At 35.5% G+C, this 23,305-nt stretch overlaps 2 protein-coding genes across 5 annotated transcripts in view; both read left to right on the forward strand.

Annotated features, from left to right (window-relative positions):
* Window positions 1-3,121, forward strand: part of LOC120625466 (UHRF1-binding protein 1-like) — a 40,091-nt gene extending 36,970 nt beyond the window's left edge. For both annotated transcript variants that reach the window (XM_039892548.1, XM_039892549.1), the window contains 2 exons: window positions 49-160; window positions 546-3,121. In XM_039892548.1, the coding sequence (XP_039748482.1) occupies window positions 49-160; window positions 546-581 (148 nt within the window). In that variant the 3' untranslated portion in view covers window positions 582-3,121. The remainder of the gene's footprint in view (window positions 1-48; window positions 161-545) is intronic.
* A 4,227-nt stretch (window positions 3,122-7,348) lies between these two features.
* The window catches only part of LOC120625468 (protein kinase C and casein kinase substrate in neurons protein 1), a 145,609-nt gene continuing 129,652 nt past the window's right edge, over window positions 7,349-23,305 (forward strand). For all 3 annotated transcript variants that reach the window (XM_039892551.1, XM_039892553.1, XM_039892552.1), the window contains exon 1: window positions 7,349-7,606. The gene's annotated coding sequence lies outside the window, so the exon portion shown is untranslated. The remainder of the gene's footprint in view (window positions 7,607-23,305) is intronic.

A 23,305-nucleotide genomic window follows, 5' to 3' on the forward strand; every position in this document is an offset into this window, starting at 1 on the left:
GCAATTTGGTGGACCGGTAATGAAGATGATGATGTCATTGTGTTCCAGGAAAGTGGAAGAGGCGGCAGTGCTAAGGCAGTGCGCCCACGCGGCGCAACATGAAGCAGCTAATCTGTTGGCGGACAAACACGACCTCATAGAAACAGTGCGGCTACTGCAGGTATGCTTTACGTTCTAGCTGGGTCGCGGATGTGTGCGAAAGCGTTCCCGTGGCTCAGCCTCCAGGCGACTGGTTCGAACACCGTGGGGTTTTAGCCGCTACGAGTCCGACATCACAACCGTGCCTTCCCGTGGTGCGGTGGTAGCCACGAGGTCCAAAAAAAAAGGATTGCTTTACGTGCAGTATTACGTTCTGGGGTAATTCGGTAAACATACAATTTACATTTATCTTACAAAAAAAAATGTCTAAGATGTCTTTAAATGGATCAAACGCGAATATAGTCCGTTACAACGGCTAGTTTTTGATATGTAGGCATAACGGCTTTGACCTTTAGTTAATATTGTAAGCGAAACGGCTTCTAATAATCAAATTTGTTATATTCCAGGAACAAATATCGAACAATTGCCGAAGCAAGAGATAGCGTTCACGTGGCGGGGCACAGCGTTGCCTCGATTGTACCGCGTGCTGCGGCGAACAGAAATCCTAGTGGGCGTACATCCTTTACGAGACGGCCATTTTTGATTGACCTCTAATGACGTGCAAGACCTTTGAATGCGAGAGGTCAACTTATATTGGAAAAGCTCAACTGCATAGGTGTTGCGGAGACCATAATCCATTGGATTTGAGAACCTTAAGTTATATACAAATGCTTCTGAAAGAGGTCTACGTATATTGAAGCTGACCACTTTTCATTGACCTAATGTTGCTTACAAATAATTCCGCGTGCAAGGTGTACTTATATTGGTGTTTTAGTGTTTAATTCATATATGACGACCAACGTTGATTGACGTCTAGTTACCTAGATAGGCTTCCATTTTAGAGGTAAATTTATATTGGTGTTTAATATCGGATAAAATAATGTGGCATGACCCCTAGTTACCTAAAATATCTTATTACGGGTTTACTTATAATCGATGTTGAAGTAACCACAGTGACCTCTGACTACGTACCAATACTTCCGAAAGAGAGGTTCGCTTTTATTGGACATGCGTGTGGGTGTTATAATCTCACGGTTATCAATTAAACATAAGATCGAAATGACTGCTGTGTAAAAGTACTTTGTGATACAAGTATACAGTCGAGGCGGTATTAAGCGCGTGAGTTGCAAGCGAACGCGATAAAGAAGCCGAGAGTGCAAGAATCAATTCGTACGCGGTCACAAGACGTTTTTCGTCACGCGAGAAAAAAACTGGCTAATCTTTCAAATACTCTCAGAAAAAAAAAACTGACGTTGTTTGTTGTTTCTTCACTACATAAAAGTTTCGTAGGCAGCTTTCTAGATTTTGGTGGAAACAGGTTATCCACTCGCTATTAGTGCCTTGAATATCATTCCCGGCGGAGTGAAATCTACTATTTCTCTGCTTTTCAAGTTGATTCAACCACAAAGTTATTAATAGTAACGAAATAATTACGGCAAACTGTTTTTTTTTAGCGCGCAAAGGTAAACTGACGTACAGCCAGCATTTCGCTGCATACAGCCTATATTAAAAACATAAAAAGGGAATATCATCGTATTTAAAAAAATTACTTACAACGAGTTGAGAATTATTTGATCAAATTAAACGCTAATTTATCCAAGATGGTCCAGAATACATTTTCATTTAAGAAAATGCATACTATTTTTAGTGGCTTAAAAACTCTTTGCTCGTTAAAAAAAACCAGATTACCCGCATAAATTTAAAATGGTTCATCATCATACATATAACTTGGAGTGAGGTAAGACTTAATCGGAACATCATAAATAAAGCCCAAGATCGGTAATTTTAAATAAAACACGCTGTCTAATATCTTGGATTATGAGCCTTAAATCGATGTGATAAAGTCCTGATTACGAGCGAACGTGATGATAATTTATCTTTCGGCGACTTGGTTACATAATATTGTTTTATTTTCTGCATAAAAAAAACTAAACGATTGAAATAATCGCATTTAAATCCGTGGTTTAGGAGATCGGTCAGACGGACTTTTTTATATGTATACTATGTAAAGATAAAGATTTCAGAAAAATTATTGAATACCGCGTCTCAGTGCAATACTGTAAATGCACATTTAGATGGGTGACATGATTCGAGCCCACCCGTGGGCTTCGACAGATAAGTGTGGCAATTACATGCGTTTGACCTCTTCTGATAATAACAAGCAAAGAGAGAACCACAACCTTTTAGTGTCCCTCGACTGGACAAAGACGTGCTCTCCCAAATGAATAAGAAGCAAGTTAAACAAGGCAGGATATGACAATTTAATGAAGTACCTTATATCATTCATAAAAAGCGATAATATTTGTTCAGTTAGGGTATATTTTTGACCTCACTTTTTTGGGCAGACAGATAATATAAAATAGAAGATCCTCCTATACAGGTTATAAAAAATATTTAGGGAAGGCATTGTTATCACACATAAAATTACAGTGAATTTAACTGTACATACCCATCTAAATGTGCGTGTGAGAGCTCTATGTCAAAAACGGACAAAAAACCTGACAATGCATTTGCTATTATTTTTTAATTAATTAATATTTGGTATGCAGTGGTTTTTTTGATTGAAGTATACACACAAAACATCGTTTCAGCAGGAATATTAAAAAAATAAGATATATTTTTTTTTTAACAAACACAAGAGTGAAAACATTCTAAGCGCGTGATATAATAATAATAAATCACACACACAAAATAATCTAAATGCAAATACTAATTTATATATCAAGTTAACTAATAACAACTAATATACACAAAAAAAATAAAAACTTATCGTTTGAAGACGTTGCAACGAAAGTTTATGCGCAAAAGCTTTATGCTATATTGGGCTAAAAGTGTTTTGGTTAGTTACTGTCCTCGAGAAGTCCACATGGCAATCACGGAAAAGGGGGAAGTCCCACAACTGCTCAACGCCAGCGCCATTTTTAATTTTAGTGGTGCACGAATTCACGAAGACAAGTCTTTTTTTTTTTTTTATATATTTATAGACGAGCGCTTGACTGCAATCACACCTGATGGTAAGCGATGATGCAGCCTAAGGTGGAGCGCGCTTGCCTAGAAGATGCCTATTCACTCTTGATTTGAAGGTACTAATGTTGTAAGAACTGGAGAAAATGGAAGCTGGAAGAGCATTCCAGATGTCAGTCGTTCCAAATTCAAATTTTCTTTATCATGTAGTTCTATTACAGGCGCGTATGAAGCGTTCATTGTATAATAAATATGTTGCCATTATTGTGAGGTGATAACTACATACGCGAAGTTATATCTATAGCTAGCAGGATTCCTTTCGATAATGTTTTTGTTATCACCATCTCTCTTGTTAAATATTCAATTCATATTCAGCTATGACGTCAGGGAAATTCATACCATAAAGCATTAATATTGGTATTTTTCTTTATTTTTACTCTGACGTTGCGAAGTATCGATAGTCAAAATCAACCTTCGATCGAGAACGTACAAATGTTATACGAGGCGAAGAGGATAGATGTGGACAACACCTAAAATAAATTGAGAAATACCTTGCGTACTCAACGTCTGTACGAACCTAAGAACAATTTTGGAACAACGCAACACGAATGATTTAATTAAATGTTTGTCGCCTACGTGAACAACAGCGTGCGCATAGATTTCGTTAAACGTCTGTATAAAATGGAATTGAGTCATTTATTTTATCATTTCTATATTTAGTTCTGTACTTAAAGAATGCATTTATTATAGGAAAGTAATAGAAGTTTTATTTTGCTGAAAAATTAAAAACCAATGTTTAATCAAATAGCCTTAAACCAGCTGTGTTGCCATTTAAAGTTGCATCAAGTCTACCAAAATGCTATTTAATGAAATGATTAATCTAAAACAAACTAAAATAGGCTGTGTCGTAAAAAATAAATGTTATATACAAAACATGTAATTATTTTTATAGAAAGAAGTATATTATAGTTTTCTTTTTGTTTTTCAAGGTGCGTTTTGCTTTAACTTTTTATAAAACTAAATCGTTTTATTAATAATCATGCATAAATTATAATCTTTCTCATATTTGGCTGACGTTGTAGGTGAAAATTTTCATACAAAAAGTTCATAGCATAGTGCCATCTACCTTGAATTTTTGTTATAGGGTATTTCCTAATTTATACGTATTTTAACATACTATTTGTAAATTAATGGGTTTTGCATGTTTTAGCTGTATTAAAGTGAAATAAACCCTTTGGAATAGAATTTTAGAAACATTTTTAATAATAAAGTTATTGATAATTGTATATGTGCCACCTTTGAAATATTCAATCTTTCATATAAAATGTGAGAGTTCATCCTTTCATTGATTTTATCTAATTACAAGCTTTGGAACTTGCCACACTTAGCTATAGGGTAAAATTTAGTGAAACTAACGTTCCAGTAAAAGTATTTATAGAATTAGTATTTGATATTATCAAAATAACACTACTAACACCTGAGTGGTGATTAAAGTACGTACACATATTATGTGTTAGAAAACATGCCAATTACAAAGTTTGATTTAAGAGAACCATAACATGCAAATCAAAATCACCAATTATCGACTTATGTTCACTGCCCATTCCATTTTATTCATGTAGTTATAAAATAAATTAGCTTCATGTGTATACACCAGCTATATTGTATAATATTTTACCATAAATATATTGGTCTAACATATCTAAATGTGGCAATGTTCTTTTTTATAAGAACCTGTACTTTATATTACATATATACATATATATATTAAATAAAAAAAACTGTGCCTGTATTACACGAAATTTGCTTCAATGTCATGTGTAATTTATGTGTGTATTACTCATAGGTGGTTAAGAATCAAATATATAAACTACGATAAACAAATATGTAAACTACGATGTTACGCTAAATAGGATCTAAAAGAATATCATCGTATCTCATTTATTCATATAAACTATAGGATATTTTTCTCTATATTAAAATGTTTACAAATATATGAATAGGTTTAGAGAACGAAAACACTCAATGCTTTGAAATACATTTTTTTTATTTCAATTGCAACAGAGATTATCATATCCCACATACCTTATAGGCTGCTAAATATTTTCCTAATCTAGGAAACGTCTTCACAAAAAAGTAGTTTTCGTACTGTAAACTTGTTATGTATTTAGTATATCCATTTTTTGTATTTGATTAGTAGCATCATTTATACTGAATATTAAAAATATGTAAAGATTAAATGTGTGCTGATTTTTTAAAATGTTTTTTGTTAATTGATCATTATCTCACTCATATTTTTTATTAAAGCTATTTAATTTTTTTTTGCAAAAATGTAAATATTTTATTTTATATGACCTGTTTAAAGTCGACAAATTCAGTTTAGCTTAAAGTTTTATTGTATTTACACACTAATTTGCTTTTTTAAAAAGTAATATGAATATATATTGAAGTTTTTGTTTAACGTGTATTATGAAAAGAAAACAAATGTATTTTTATATTTAAAAAACTTCATATTCTGCAATATTCTCAATGTCGTCAAACTTTTTGTGTTACGCTATAATCTTTGTATTGCATAATGTCAACAACTAAACATGCCTACTTTGAAAATGTTAAACAATATAATATGTAAGAAAATGGTTGTTACTATCTGTTTAGTTATAAAAAGGAATTGTTAAAATTAAATTTAATGTTCTATAACCCAGTTTTTAATTTTTCATGTAAGTGTGAAAACACGTTGCTCCGACGTGTCAAGGGCTATAAAAATAATTTGTCAAGGGCTATAAGTATACATTCCTTCGCAGAACATCTACTCAACAACAACTCCAAACAAGTTCGTAAGAGTGTGGACAACAGATTTTAATGTGTGGCACCGAGTTATTAAAAGATGTTAATAAATTGGTTAGTAAACAATTCTACAAATATTTAATAGCATTTTATACCATTATGTAACTGAATTGTAGCATCGCCATAACTGTAGAAATAATATTTTGTATTTAAAAGACTGCTAAGAAAACGAAAATACTATTATAATACTTTTTCAAATTAACTACCAAAATAGTAGAAAATATTTTGCTAAGTCAACACTACCTTTGAGAGTTTTTCTTTAATGTTACTTGCATTTAAAAAACATACACGGCGAAGGTAATTACATTAAATAATTACATGCAAATATATTATTAAAGTATAAGCAGCAGCAGTGGTTAGGAATTCGAATCCCAGCCCAAATAAATATCCCACTCTTAACTTTTCTAGGCCAAGTGCCTTTTAAGCAATTAAAACATCACTGGCTTTAACGTTAAAGGCAAACATCATGGGGAAACCCACATGCATGTGTGTTCTCAAAGGCGTCTGAATCCCAACAATCCGCACTGCACTGCTGGCCCCAGCATGGTGGACCACGGCCTAAACCCTTCTCATTGCGGGAGGAGACCCGTGCACTGTAGTTGCATGTTATGATAGATAATGGTAAAAAAACGTGTGTGTACTTATGTACACGCGTAAGAAGTTATACTTCTTTGGCGTAACAAGATAAAAATCTTTTCAAAAATTTTATCTTTCGCCTTATTCGACGTTTGTAGAAAAACGAAACTAACAAGAGAAAAAAGGTATTTAGTTTAGTTTAACGCATTATCTAGTTAAATAAAGTTTATTTAAATATCACAAAAAACATTTTTGTAAATAGTTGAAGAAATGGACGTAATAAACATATTTAAAATACTAATAGACTCGTTATCATACATCCAAGTTTCACTGAACATTAGAATTTCAGACTGAAAATTGAATCAATTTTAATCAGTGTAATGAGCCCGCAGACTTTGACAGTTGAAAGTGTCCACTGTCAAACCTTATAGCTAACTTCAGGTTGTCGGTTTTTTGTGACAGTATGCGCGTGCATCGCAAAATGATGAGAGTGATATAATTATTTTTCCCTAACGTGCCAAAATAAGTATAACATCAAAAACCAATACATCACACAAAAATGGGAGATAGCATTTATTTTTATTTGATTGTTTCAACAGATACTTTTGAAATCAAGACTTCAAGATAACAATTTTCTTCCCGTATTATTTTTGTTTGACTTATAATATTTAAGTAGGAAGTAATCCCTTATTGTATTTATATGGGGTAAATTGAAATCCTATCTGGTAACACAAAACTAGATGTTGAGAAATAATAACGAATAGAAATAACGTGACCGTTGTCAAACTCTAGAGTGGCAAGTGGCAACATTTTTAGTTATGGCCGTCAGTCAGTTGGAATGGAGGCAAGTGATTGTTGCCGAAATTGTGTTTTAAAAATTTCAAGTTTCTAATAAAATCGTGAATTTGTGTGAATTTAATAAAATTCAAAACGATTTGTGTGAGTTTGTGAATTGTATAGTGACCAAATTGTTCGTGAATTTGCTCAAAGAATGTTAATTGTGTCCTTAAAGTAATAGGATCGGAGTGATCGTTTATATTATTGGATTACGGTTTCCAGTTTATACAGCTAATAGAGTGGCCAGGTGAGCTTTATAATTAGAATGTGATGTTGATAAATATTTGGTGAAAATGTAGCAGTGCCACGACAACTCAACGCGTGATGTCTTTTTACGCCTGGAGATAACGGGCTATACAAATCGGAGATTGCCTCGATTCTGATAAGATTTCATACATATAAACTTATGATTAAAACACTATGTTATATAATCCTCACATCTCATTTATTTCCCAAAAAAAACACATCTCTTTAGAACCATCATGTGGAAGTGTGGATTCGTAAACTGCTATGCTCTATTTACTATTGAAAGTTAAATTTTTATTAAGATAATTTAAAAGTGAGCGGTGCTGCTTTAGTCATTAAGAACTGCTTACTTTCTTTTCACTATTTAAAAATAACATATAGTACCTATTTGCCAAAATTTTATCTGTAGCCTTCTTTATCAGCATTTTCATACCATGTATGTATGTAACATCGTAACTGCCTCTTTAGGCTGGTGGTTGGCATGTTCAAATTCAAATTCATTTATTTCAAGTAGGCCTACTTTATAAGCACTTTTGAAACATCAAGTACCTATGTATGTTTGCAGTGACTCTACCAACTTCAACTATGTTTAGCATAGGCCTGGATTTGATGCACAGATTGGGCAAATTTTTTAGGTATTAAATTTTTTTTTTAAATGTTTCTATACTAGCCAAAACTTGGGACTCATTTATTGCATACTGGTCACTGAACAATTGCTAAATTTCTTTATGACAGCTATGTTTGGAATTGGACTATGCAGTGTTCATCTCACACTCAACAGTACAATGATTGTTATGTTGTAAAATTTCTTTTTAGAAAACAGTAACTGCTGCGTTTCTTGCCAGTATCTACATTCCAAAGTGGTTTGGTGGTAGTCTCACTTTAAACAATCAGACTAAATATTAATTTTATGTCCAGGAGGTAGGCGTTATTAAATATCTTCCTTGTAAGGCAATATTTAGATATCTACTTAACTCAACATAATTCATTTCAAACTAGAAAGAATTGCAAAGGTTTAGTGTAATGTGTGATGTGATGTGGGAATTTATAAACTTGAATCGCCAAGCTAAGATGCTCTGCGGATATATCATATAATATGTATATCCAAGACAATTTCTCAAAGATATGTTATCTTTGAGAAATTGTCTCATATTATACAAAGATTCATTTGCAATGATTCTGCAAGATCAGTACTAAATTTTGTACATCACCCAGGTATTATTTTCAAAAACTATGCTAATGTTAGTAAAGTTTTATGACTGAGAGGCGAAATGACCAAAATCTGATTAGTTAAAATATTTTCACACCTACCAAGAAATTAATCCAGTATTGCTTACAATAAAAAGCTCTACCAAGACTGCCATAAATTCAGCCAAAAACAACTACAGATTTAATTACGGAAGTTTTTTTAACTTGACAAGGTGCTTGACTGCATTCTTCTTAAAAGCTACTGACAGGGTAAATAAATAAATAAATATACTACGGCAATACACACATCGCCATCTAGCCCCAAAATAAGCGTAGCTTGTGTTATGGGTACTAAGATGACTGATTAATATTTTTATGAATAATATACATAAATACTTAGAATACCTATACATATAAACACCCAGACACTAAACAACATTCATGCTCATCACACAAAAATTTTCCAGTAGTGGGAATCGAACCCACAGCCTTGGACTCAGAAAACAGGGTCGCTGCAAACTGCGCCATTCGGCCATCAGGGTAAGATGGCAGCATCCCAACCTTAAAGCAATTTTTAAAGCACAAACCCTTTATTGGGTAAAAGTATCATACCTAACCTAAATTGCATCTACAGACTAATTTATAAATTAAAAAACAACCACTATTCTGACCAATATTCTTCCGAACAAATGAATTCAGCCACATCATTCAAGTTGCCAAACTGCCAGCTTAGAGTGCGGAAATTTGACCACCATGGTGCTTTGGAGAGCATGGTTAGTTTTAGGTTTCGGTTATTAGGACTAATAACTTTTATAATAATTATCCATCATCATTATCAACCAATTACCGGGCCACTGACGGGCACCAAGACCTGTGCACTGTGCACAGGTCTTCTCTCAGAATGAGAAGGATTTAGGCTGTAGTCTACACCGCTAGCCAAGTGTAGATTGGTAGACTTCACACATTCTTATGAATGTTATGGAGAATTCTCAGACATACAGGTTTCCGCACGATGTTTTCCTTCACCGTATGAAGCAAGTGATATTTAAATTCCGAAGAGGTGCGTGCCGGGGCTCGATCGCTGTGCAAGTTATAAAGAATTAAATATATCTATCTTTCATTTCATGTTAAACCTACATATTATATATAATACATATAATTTAAAAAAAATTTTTGCTGTATGTGTTTGTTTGTTGCGATCATTGAAAAAAAACCCGAAGGAACAGCCAAAAGAAAAATCGTAATTTGGTAAACAATACAAGGTTATTTTGTATGTGGTACTGAAATAAAAATAGCAAGTATATGATTTGAATTTTCTTATAAAATTAATGCCTTATTTATTAACAATTGAAATAGATATTTTTTTTCCATAAAAAGGTTTGGCCTTGCACAGAATATAAAAAGTTCCCTTTATCCTATTTGGCTTTAAAAATCTTAAAACACAGAACCGTTTTATAGCGAATAGGTAAGATCCGTTAATATTTTATAGCGCCGTCAAGAAAAGTGCGGGATTGTAAGTATAGGATTAGCGACGAGATGACAAGATTATACAGTGCTCGTTAACACGTTATTTACCTACTGGTTACTTATTTAACTATGTCACTTCTTTCAGCAATCACTGCTATATAAATATCATTATTTCGGGCAAGCCATTATTACTGAAATCCAATATTGACTAGTTGTCCATGTTACTTATGGATATAATACCATTTTAATGGTAAAAGATTAATGGAAATTATGAAACAAAAAAATAAATTAATTAAAATTGTATTTTTTTAAATTTAATTATCATGCATGATGGATTAACCAATGACGAGGTCTAGGTTATACAATTGCCAGGAAAATGCATATTCATGCTAATCGAATGCCTATCACTTATTACGTGGTACTTAGCAGTAATCACAGATGCTAAGAGTTTGTTCCGAACCTTAGCAGTACGTCAGAAACATGAATATAAAACGTTTTGATATTTAGTCGTTGACCTAAGAGTGACTGCTGTGAGGTTTTGACCTCCACCACGTTTGGACTAGGGTTAAGTTCGAATGTAATCGAAATCAGGGACTGCGCCGGCAAAGACGCTTGGATTGTTGCTTGTATTTGATCTTCCCGGTCGTAAATGAAGTATTGGGGCGCCTCCTGAAGTGTCCTCATTGTTGGCCTTCTGGAGTTCAAGTGAACACCGGTGTGGTTAAAAATACATGAGTGGTAAGTAATGCCTTTCAAACAAATTGCAAAAATACGTAGTTTGCGAGATCCAAAGACGTAGCTTAGCAACCTATACCAATAAAAACTTGTGTTTGTCTTGTTTTTTTGCCACCATTTGTTTGATGGCACAAAAACAAGACAAACATAGTTTTCATTCGTCAAACTGGCATAGGATATTGTTATTGCAAAAAACAGTCAGTGGGAGAAATTCACCAAATAATTAATAAGGTAGGTACCCTGGATATGATTAATGTTATAATATATTGCGAAAAGGTTTTAATTACATTTAAATAGATACAAGTAGGCATAGAAAAATAATTGACAATGGCTATAGACAGAAAGAAAATATTGGGATGCTTAAAGTTGATTATTTAATTATATTCTATCACTAGATACGATACTAAAATATTGAATCGATGTCGTCCAATAACGGAATTAACTTGGCGGGCACCCATTTCCCCGTCGAGTTATTTTGTCTTAGCAGTCGTGCGATAACAGTCCGATACCGATCGCCTAATCCGAAACGTAACTGCCTCGTTGGTCTAGTGGTTATCACAAGCGACTTCTGATCACGAGATACTGGGTTCAATTCCCGTGTCGGGACAATAAATAGTTTTGTAGGTACTAGCTTGGAGTTAGGAAATTGGTGTTACAACCTCGTGCCTCAGAGAGTACGTACGCTTTCCTCCTGCGCCAGTTCTCTTTCCGATCGTGTTGGATCTGCTGTCGCATCGAGCTATGCGAGTGAGGGAATAGAAAGTGCACCCGTGTTTGTTTATAATATCTCCCGCGTAGTTGAAAAATCTCTCTGGAGGTCGTCCAACGTGACCTAAATCAGTCAGTGAAACTTTAATTAAAAAGGGCCCTAAAACTAGCTCTGATTCAAACATAATAGAATTAGAAACAATTCCTCGATAGGTACGTGTTTCTCAATCGAGAGGCCGCATATATGCAGCAGTAGATACCAAGATAAGCAAAGCGATATCATTTTATCCGCTCTAAGCCGCGGTCAAGGCGGCAAACAATGGAATGCCCTAGATAGCGAGGTATTACGGTAGGTATTTGGGAATTGGTCACATTAGCCGCAGCAAGGTCGCCTGCGCCCTTTCCACCGGCGCAGATTGGATTATGTCTCAGCTTAGGCGTATAATGTAATTAGCTGGGACTGGGATTTATTTTATTCTCATTCTGAAGCGTCTTAAAACTTAAGAGTGATAGGGTTATTTTGGTATGTACATTTGGTTAAAGATAAAAAGTTATCTTTGTTTAGACCGGTCAAAATTATGCATAATCTGTGGTCAGTTGGAGTAGAAATTCAAAATGACAGGAACCCAGATCAAAAAAGAAGGTCATATAAAATGGCAGAAAAATAGAGGTACAGAGGAGAGTACAGACAGAAGTGTCAAGGGAAGATTGAAGAAGTTATCTCTTTGCTGTTACATTGGCTATTAGTTCAGATAGATTGATGTTTGAGTTTATAATGTGCCCCGTTGTAATAAAATACTTGAACGATTAAACGTTGTAATTAATATATGAATATGGGGTTTCTTTCACTACTAACAAATATTACTGCCGTTTGGAACCAAGTACGATACAAAATAGCAGAATTTTTTTTATGGTTTTGTTTTATGAAGTATTTTTTTTCAATTGCTGCTAGTTTGTTTAATAGGTATTAAAAATACCTTTTACACTACCGGTGGTGCAAGCGTCAAAGGCCCAAAACGGTTTTGCGGGACCGTAATTTTCAAAACTAACTCTAACATATTAAGTAATAGAAAAACGCGGCAGTTATTTAATAGAACTTACTACCTTATATTATACATATAAATGCGTATACAGTGTGTTTGATTTCAACACATTGTGAGCATCGGTTTAGCGTGATTTATTTTCCTTCTTATTATTATAACTTAAAATCTAAGATCTTGTCAGTGTAGACGTCTCCAACCTTCTCTATCCATGGCCTTTTTTGTCTTCTTTATAAGTACCCACCCCAATCTTACGTTTTGACTTTCCCACAAAGTCCACAATGTATTTGCCTACAGATAGTTAAACACAGTTTAAGACCAGACCATAGAAAATTTAGAAATTATAAATTCCCAAATTGTTACTGCTAGGTAACGAACCCGGGACCTGCCAATTAAAATCACAGCCCTCACCGTTGCGCCAGAGAGGTCGTCAAATATGGATTTAATAATAGGTACTGTCAAAGTAGAATAAAAAAAACTTGTTTATAAGATGCCACCAGGGTCTTAATGTTAAGCAATTTTCAACGTAATGACAATAATCGATGTCGACTTAAGTTCAGCCGATTAAGACAATAATTAACCACACATTTAAGCAAGACCTTGAACTGAGCCACATGTCTGTGATGTCACGGCCCACTCATGCCAAGGTTAATGAAGATTTTTATGTTAAATACCGTAGGTACCTGCTTGTATAACAGGTATTTTAAATATTAATCTCCTTGCCAGAATTTTAATGTTAAATGCAATGTTGCCCGCTACTTCGTCTGCGTTTGATTTTGTTTCTTGATGTGGCATTCAATTTAGTTCTAGTTCTAAAAAACATTAAAGTATTAAGTATAGCTAAGCCTTAAATGAGGGGTTAGCTGCTGTCCGCTGAGGAGTTCTGTCCTCTATCTCCAACCACATTCTGATCTACACAAAGTTTGGCCAAATTAACCTCTATACTTAGTACAAAAATAATTATTTAAAATCGGTTACAATTTGTCGGAGTTATGGTGTAAAATCGTCAAACACTTTCATCCCCTCTCCCAACGGAACCGAGCTTAATGTCGGAATAAAAAGTATGTAACACTTCCAAGAATATGTGTACAAAGTTGCATGAGGATCGTTTAAGTAGTTTTTGCGTGAAAGCGTAACAAACAAACTTACATTGACATTTATAATATTAGTAGGGATAAGCATAAGTGTTTCCCTGCTAAGCTAAACTCTTTTCTCTTACGCGAGCGAGGGATCAGAGTTTTGACCCCCCACAGAACACGTTGCGTCATCATCATCAGCCTATTTCAGTCTACTGCTGGACTAAGGCCTCTTTATTTGCACGCCATCTCGGTCTATCGCTGGTTAGCTGCATCCAGTTCTTACCTGCTGCTTTTACTATATCATCCCTCAGTCGAGCCGGTGGTCAACCGAACCGATGCTTCTGTGTCCAGTGCGCGGTTGCCAATCCAACCTCCACCTCCACCGCCCTGCGACATATGTGGCCCGCCCAGCACGGCTATATTTATAATATCACTTGCTTCAACGATTAAGTAAAACGTCGTGAGGGAACTGGCATGCCTGAGAGTTCTCCGTAATGCTCTCAAAGGCATGTGAAGTCCACCAATCCGCACTGGGCTAGATTCTGCAACGAGGAAATAGGCATCTTTCAGCAGGACACATTCCGCCCTAAAGTCACCAGGAAATCTTCGTTGCCCGCAGGTATGATTGATTACTCACCTGGAATGTTTTATAGGTATTCAACAGGAATGCTTCACTCTGCCGTCCGTTGGTAATAATCCGGCAGGGCTATCGGCGCACCTTATCCTTGAGTTCTCTAATTTACTATTTAGCAACACTAAGTGCAAGTCCTGTTCATTTGGAGATTTCTAATCGGTCGAGTTTCATAATCGTATAGCCGAAGTAGTTTTGGAGCGATGTGGTTACTGGTTACCAATAACTACGCGACCATATATTGTTGTAACCTATACGTTATTAGATCTTCAATTTGTGACTTTTCATCATCATCAGCCCGCAATGAGAAGGGTTTAGGCCGCAGTCCACCACGCTGGCGCAGCGCAGATTGGTGGACTCCGCATACCTTTGAGAGCACTATGGAGAACTCTCAGGCATGCAGGTTTCTTCACGATGTTTTCCTTCACCGTTGAAGCAAGTGATATTTTAATTACTTAAAACGCACATAACTGTTATATGGGTGCATATGGATAATACATCAGAAACTGCTTTCGTCTGTCAAAATATATAACAGATTTTTTTATACTTTTAACATGAAACATTGATTGAATTAAAAAGTACACGTTAACAAATGGTAAAGCACCCAGAAAAATTACAGTTATTAAGTATCTTTCGTAAAAAAATAAAATTTACGTTTTTCATACAATAGCGTGAAAAATGATGACAAAGTTTCATAATTACTTTTTTAATATGCGCCTCTATAAAAAGAGGCTAACTCTTTTTTGCTACAGTACGGTGGAAAATTCAGAAACAAATTAAGTAGGTCAAAATTTAATAACAAAACGGTTTATAGTTAAACTCGTTTAAATAAGATATTGTTATGTTAATATACATACTGGCTGCTTCCCACGGGAACTAAACGGGACCTTTAACATAAAAGACCACGTGCCCGGGAGGTCGAGGCCTGCTGTTATGTATAGTTTATGTTATGATTTTTTTTTTACTTAAACGGGGAACGTCCTTGGCTCAGTTGCATTACGAAACCATAGCATGGTTCAACACACTTGTTCGGTTTTGTAAAGTATTTTCATTATAGATATATTAAGGTATTGCCAAATCAGAGAACGCAAGGATAAGGCGCGATGGCCCTGCCGATTATAACGGAAGGCACTAGCTCGATGCATTCCTGCCGAACAGTTAACCTAAACCGTAAATTGTGGAAGCACGCACCGCTGCGGCCCTGATGCAATCCGAACTATTTCCGGAAGCGTTTAGAAATTGGACCGTACGCCTCGCCGTCCGACGGTACGGTGCGGGGCGGCCGAAAACCCGTATTCCGTAATCATTTCCGAAAACCTACGGATACGGATTCCTGCCTTGACGGCTTGTGGATTTGCCATATTTGTGTTGCTTCTTTTTGAAACGATGTGAGACGGGTTTATAGCCATCCGGCTACATAGCTTTTTATTGCATTTGTTTTGTCGTTAGTCTACTTTATATGAAGAGGTTTAAGCTGGTATTTAAATTGACTTTAAAGACTCGCGGAAGATTATTTACGTGGTCGGGGGCCTTTCTTCAACATTAAAGACTATAGGTACTAAACTACTACGTGTTAGTTACTACTTGTTAATTTTAACATTAATATAAGTTATACCTATTGTGCAGATGTAATGTAAATTGTACCTATGAATTATTGTACTATAATAATTGTACTATATATTATTGAGCAATAAACAAAATATTATTATTATTATTATTACTATTATAATTTCCTCCCACATTGAGAAGGGGTTAAGACCGTATTCCAACACGCTGGCTTAGTGCGAAATGGTGGACTCCACACACCTATGAGAACATAATATAGAATTCTCAGGCATGCAGGTTTCCTCACGATGTTTTCCTTCCCCGTTGAAGCATGTGATATTTCGATTACTTAAAACACACATAACTAAGAAAAATTGGAGTTGCTAGCTGGGATTCGAACTCGGCCCCCGAAAGTGAGGTCGAGCTCCTACCCAATGCGCTATCACCGCTACAACGACTTATTACGATACAGTTTTAGACACGTGTAGGAAAAGAACTACCCATTTGCAAAATAACATTGTTATGAAATGCATAGATTTGATAACTTAATTTCTTCGAAGTCGATTAGAATTAAAGAATGCATTGTGCGTGCTATAATTAAGAATAATACAATATGTATGAGTTTACGTAACTGCCCTAGTTGATAATGATGACTAATGACTAATGATCCAATTACGTTGGCGTTTGCGTAAATTAAAGTTTTATTCACTAGCCGTGATTTCTCATATTTATATAATAATCTTACACTGATTGAAGTTTAAAAAAATAGGTAAACTGTCCATGTCGCTATCGGTGGCTCATTTCCTTATTCACAGCCTAGGAATAAATATATATGTAATAAATAAATATATATATAATAAATAAATATATAAAAGAAAACGTATTATGGTTTATGTATCCGAAACTTCAAGCTTACAGGCGTTCAGAACATCGTCTGGATACGCAAGAATTAAAGGCGATAAAAACAGTTTTCAGAAAATTTCACTGAAATAACGATCGGCCTTTATTTTCGATCGCAGAGTATCGATATAATAAATATTATATATCATTAATATTTATTATATCGATACTCATGCGACGCCTGCTAATCGTCATGAGTATCGATATAATAAATATTAATGATATATAATATTTATTATATCGATACTCATGACGATTAGCAGGCGTCGCAGGTTATACTTTGCTTAACAAGCTGTCTTTCATTTAAACTAATCCGAAATTATAATAACTTATCCTTGTTTAAGTAACCAAGAGTAACACCCACTTGGGCAAGGTCTAGGTAAGCAATTACTTTATACGTATAATGCACATTAATTAAAAAATTGACCGTTTTTTTTCTTTGGTTTTTGTTACCATATACTTATATTTTGACTACCACACTGGCAGAGCTGTGAGCGCTGTGATTTTAAGTGAGAGATCCAGGTTTCGATCCCCGGTAGGGGAAATTTTGTCTCTGGTCTGCTCTGGTCGGATTCTTCGGCCGTGGTTAGTTACCATCCTACTGACATAGACGAGCCGCTAAGCTATACAGTGTTCCGATGCGATGGCGCATAGAAACCGATTAGGGGTATGACTACCATACTCCCTAACAGGTTAGCCCGCTACCACTTAGACTGCATCATCACGAGGTGAGATTGCAGTCTAGGGATAACTTTTAGTGGAATAAAAGAAAACACACGGGTGGTCGTTGTGTAGAAGAAAAAAAGTATTAACACGATGTTGCACAAATTGTTTTTTATCCAAATATATGACTTAAAAACGCGAAAACATTTCCCTTTTACAACGATGTCCGACGTGACAGGTAATTTTGTATATTTTAAATACGTTGAAACTGTTGAAAAACATTCGCCGGTTGCGTTTAATTTCGTTTGGTTATCATAATTTGTGTTATTTCGAAACATTAGCGTCGGTGCAGCGACCTTCGTACATTACGATTATCCGTTGATCGTAATCGATACGGATGCCGTTGTCTGTAAAATTATAAAAACAAGGACTTTTATGTACTTACAACAAAAACATCCATGCATACTAATTTTAGATATTTTCCGGTGAGAGGTTCTAAGGCCGTGGAAAAAAAAATATTTGTGTATTTTAAATGGGTTTTTCTTTTATGTTAACTAAATAAAGCGGTGATAGTTATTAATTAAAAATTAAAAACAACAGTACTGTAGGAAAAAGCTGTTCAGATTTTTAAAAAAATATATCAATTTTTTTCTTCTAACAGTCCTACAAAACGACAGTTGTTTGTCAATTTTGTAACATGATATTTTCGAGAACCCCGTATCGGATGTCGGATCGAATTTATACTAATGTTACTCCACTACGCGTTTAACATTGTCTTATGCTACACCATTGTCCGCGGGTGCCCTGTTTCAATGAGTACATTTATTTTAATATTATATTATGACTCTTTATCATTTACTTTATTAACTTCGCCCACGTGTCACCCTTGTGTTTTCAACCTTAGATATTTACTTAGAAATACTTCTCACATGCTCAATAACTAACTAACAAACTCACTGCGTCAGTCACTAACTGACTAACTCACACTTACACAAAATATATAAATATATAATAAATAGTATTGGTAGCTCCAGCAAACGTTTTTTAATCATTTCGTAGAAACCCTTCAATTTCCCGGAATAAAGATTACCATTTCTAATTTCCCAACTTTGGGCTGGTACTGTAAATTTATACGGTTTTAAAAAAACACCGAAAAATCATCGTCTCGATCTGGGGACTACACCCAGGGTCTCGCTGTCGACTATCTCCTGAAATTAATATTCAATCCAATCCAAAATTTTCAGTTGGACGATTGAATTTAGTAGTGCTTTCCTCACCTTAATATCCGACTCCTCCATGTAGATAAGAATATTTTTCAAATTCAAATTTCCATCTGTAGGTTTCAAATTAGATCGACTGTTTTCATCAGGCGTATTTAAATGACTAGACTAGACCTACAAGGCAGGAAGAGACACAACTTATATCAACTGCACTCATGTCGTGAATCTAAAGGACCCTCGAGTCGAGGAATTTCCTTCCTCGAAAAATACTGCTCTAAAACCGAATGAAGGTCAAGAAGTACTTTGTGACTCTCTTTGTTAATACAATGGATTTTTGAATAATGCGCTATAAATTGCGATTCATCATTCTTAGACCATTAACGTTCCACTGTTGAGCAAAGTAAACTAATAGTAGCTTCTTGCCGGCTTCTTTTTGAACTGGTGGTAGAGCCACTACAAACAGACAGACTTGACGTTTCAAAAGTACCTACTTGAAATAAATGAATTTTGATTTTTTGAATTTGAATAGGAGAGATGGTCTTGAAGATAGTGCTCGCAGCTTCCACCGCGTTTACGATGGCGTACATATAATTTTGAACAGGGTATCTGCCAAATTTCATTAAGATCGATCGGTGAAAGGTTACATACTAACAGACAGACTTTCGCATTCTTAGTAGATAATTAATGCGGTTGGAGATTAGAAAATGACTTTCTCAAGGATGTACAAGGTCTGTGCGGTTGTAAATCATAACAAAATATGACGTTACATCTCTGATACGAATTCATACCTGTTACGTATCTCGGATGGTGTGCGAACCAGTCATGCTGGAGGTAAGGGAAAGTGCACTTTTTGCTGATGGCAATAAATACGGGTACCGGTTGTGCTGATCCTGTGCGTGGGTTGAGACTTGAGGTATTTTAATGGTCAGCGGCCGGTCCCAACAAACTCGTTGTAGACAACTATCCCGCAGTTAGAGCGCCGCGATCAAGTGGAAGAGAGAATTAGACTGTATTTCCGGTAGTTTAAACCTACCTTACATGCGCCGGCGCAGATCGAATTTTAACCTGGTGTTCGGTAATCTATGAATATGGAACATGGTTTCATTTAGTATGCGTAATTAATATTTTGTAACAAGGGGACTTTTGAAGGTAATATTAAACTATTGGTTTCTCGCGACTTCGCACACGTAGAATTTCTGATTTTCCCTTAGATTTTAGTTTCCCCTATGCATTTTTCTGTTATACAATCTTTTAACGACCATTTTGCATTTTTAGGCGTTTTTTTATGTACTGAAATGGTGTTTAAACTTTTGGAATTCTCGCGTACCGTGGATTTTGTTTTTAATACCACGGGATAAAAGAAATTGTACGCGGACATAATCGCGGGCAATCGTTAGTCAATGTTAACGAAATTTCATTGAATCACACAAGGTATTCAAAAGTGATTATGCAATGTAAACTTTCAGTTTACATATCGGTCGACGGGTCCTGTTAGTTAAATATTAGCATTGATCGAGCAAGCGAGTTTGACAAGTTTGTGAGGTCTCCCAAAGTTTGTGGAACCATCTCGAGAGGCTGTTCGTAATCCACTAACGCTTATGCAAGCAGACACTTTAAGCTTTTCTAAGATGTAAGGAATACGAAGGTATATATATACGTCTTTACATTTATGGTAGGATATTACGGATGTCTTACTATTTTAATGTTTTAAAGTGGTGGTAGTTTGTTTCTGTCGTATTTTTGTCGTAAAGCTTTTTTCAATCATTGTCTTTAGGTTATCCATGTCATACTGCTGGGGCCTCCACACTGTGACAATCCGGATAACCTACACGGGAGCTTGACTTGCTTCCCGAGGCACGGGGGTTAAACAACTATAAATAATAAATACCTAATAACTTATAAACTTATCCGACAATCGATTCCATTACACTTTGTATCAGATTTGCAAGCTTGCAAACTTGGAGTCGCTTTATAGTATCAAAATACCTTAACGTCAAAGCAAAATGGACAGAATGGTACTTTTTTTAGATTCACAAATTCTGTAATCATGATATTTATTTTACCTAGCTGTAGAAGTGTTCACAAATTTAAGCTTTATAACTAGACAAATAAATCCAATTTTACGCTGAAGTCACGTAGTATCGATAGTCGAAACCGACCTTTGATTGGGAGTGCACATATCTTATACTAAAAGTACAGAACATGATAATATCATATCTTGACATGATCTTGAGAGCATCGCTCATCGCTGAACCTGTTGGTTATATCTGTCCAGCGATGTGAAGTCAGGACAGGTTAGCTTGTTTAATATAATCTCTGCTTTGAGGCTTAAGCATCGTTTGTAATCAAATCGCAGATGGGATCTTAAGTTGGGTCTTAAAGTCGAGTCTGAAGTAGTTTAGCCTAGTTATTATAACTTTGAATTGCTCTTCAAAGCGACAATTAAAGTCCCATCGGACTTAGCAGGGCAACCCTAGTTCTAAGTAATCTGTCTTTACAAATAATAATTTGAAGTTTCTGTCTGAGATTTTAGAACAACTGCGTCTCATTAATTTTGTACGATTAATAGAACTATTACTTAACGGCAAGTGCCTTGTCGTTAATTTTTCGTCTAACGCTCTGTTTAAAAATGATTTATTGAATGAATGATTATGGAGCAATATTAAAACTTTTAAATTAATACTACATACATAACGTACCTGCGCAGCTATTTTTGGTTGATCCTCGTACCTCTCGGAAGAAAGGGAGTTAAAGCATTGACCCGCCACGCTGCTAAAATACGGGTTCGCGTGTACTATAGTACATATCTATTTGACATCGACATTGTACACATCATTATTTCAACTGATAGGCATTGACTTCTGGGCATATGAGTTTTGTATGGTTTTCTACGTGGAGAGGTCATCGTGCAAATGGAAAGCACAATGTTGGTGACCCCCACTAGGTTGAAAGAAGATTTCAAGCGAGTCGCAGAGAGTCGCTGGATACGTGAGACACAAGACTAGAGTGGGTATTTTATAAATCATCCGAGATCACAAAATCGTTATTATTTACAACAAATGCACGTAAAGCATCAAAGTATTTACTTTCGAAACTGAACACAGGAATGGTATTTCATTAGAATGCAACGTTAGGCTTAGTGTTCAATGTTCATAGTGGACTAGAATGTCTATTGCGTATCGAATCAAACTATCTACTAGCTTCAACGTTCAAGGGGATACTAAACCAATTTCTGGAAAGCCGGAAATGTATTTCAGGCTCTGGTGCCGCAGATGTTCATGGATGGCGGTAGTCATTTAATTTTTATAATTAATAATTAAAAGACAAAGCAGAAAGCCTACCTGGTGGTGAGTGGAACACCATCACATATAAACAGACCAACACTTCCCACGTCATGCAGGGAACACATCCTGTAAAGTGTTGCCCTGTTTCCATCAACCTGGGTGTTAAGCCTCATGTGCCTGTAATTACACCGGCAACCACGCCCTTTACACGTGAACACAGCATTTAACATGAGGTGACCCGCTAACAGAGCAGCTGTCAGATGAACGGTGAGATAGAGATAGAGATAGATCATTTAGCAAAGTAAATGTTTATTTGTGTGTAAAGTATTTATAAAGACGAACGGTTGGCAACTTGTTTGTAAGAGTTACTGAATTGGTTAGCTGGTCGTGTGTTGAAGGAGCTTTGGTACACTGAAGAACAGACGGGGTGAATCCTAGAATATAGAGACAAGACGGACTTTAACAATACCACTCAGAATTTTTTGAATATTATCAAACTATAATAAAGCTTGAAGAAAAGCAGCCAATCAAGTTTGAGTAGTCAGGCGATAATACTTTGCAGTATAGAAACAGAACTCTAGACTTTAAATATTGCACTAATACACCGAATAATTGGTAAAGCTATTTCCGAAAATCTGAAAAACATTTTTAGATGAGCAGAGGTTTTGTTCTGCAACAAAGCATCTTCTGGCTTTTTGGTTGAAGTGGTCATAGTTATTAATAAGACTCCTCTACATCATAATTAAATATCATCGTCATCATCGTGAATCAAGACCTTTAAATTATTTCAAAGTGTTCGTAATCTACTCAAGATAGCCTCACGACTCAAGCTTATTCAAGAATTTTGAATCACCTTATTGGCAACGTTACTCATCGGAATTTCTCCAGTAGTAAGTAAGCACTTATGTAGATTTTTTTTAAATCTTGAAATAACATTGTGCGGGCAGCTGTTTAAGCGAGGCATGCAATTGTCAGCCTTCAATTACAATTTAATGACATTTTATTACATAACTGTATTGCCATATCTTGCAGCTATTTGCAATAAATTGCTTGATATCAGCAACAACTTCGACTACTTTGTATACAAATGGGTGCATGTTATTCAATTACGACATGGAACGTACAAAAGGACAATGTGTCGATTCATCGGGCATTATTCCCGAGTCCCCAATGAATATGATGTCTGTGAGGTAGCGCGTGACTAGGCTTAACAATATAGTCTACAAAATGCATCATTAGT

Source organism: Pararge aegeria, chromosome 7, assembly GCF_905163445.1.
Source record: "Pararge aegeria chromosome 7, ilParAegt1.1, whole genome shotgun sequence".
NCBI classification, from domain to species: Eukaryota; Metazoa; Arthropoda; class Insecta; order Lepidoptera; family Nymphalidae; genus Pararge; species Pararge aegeria.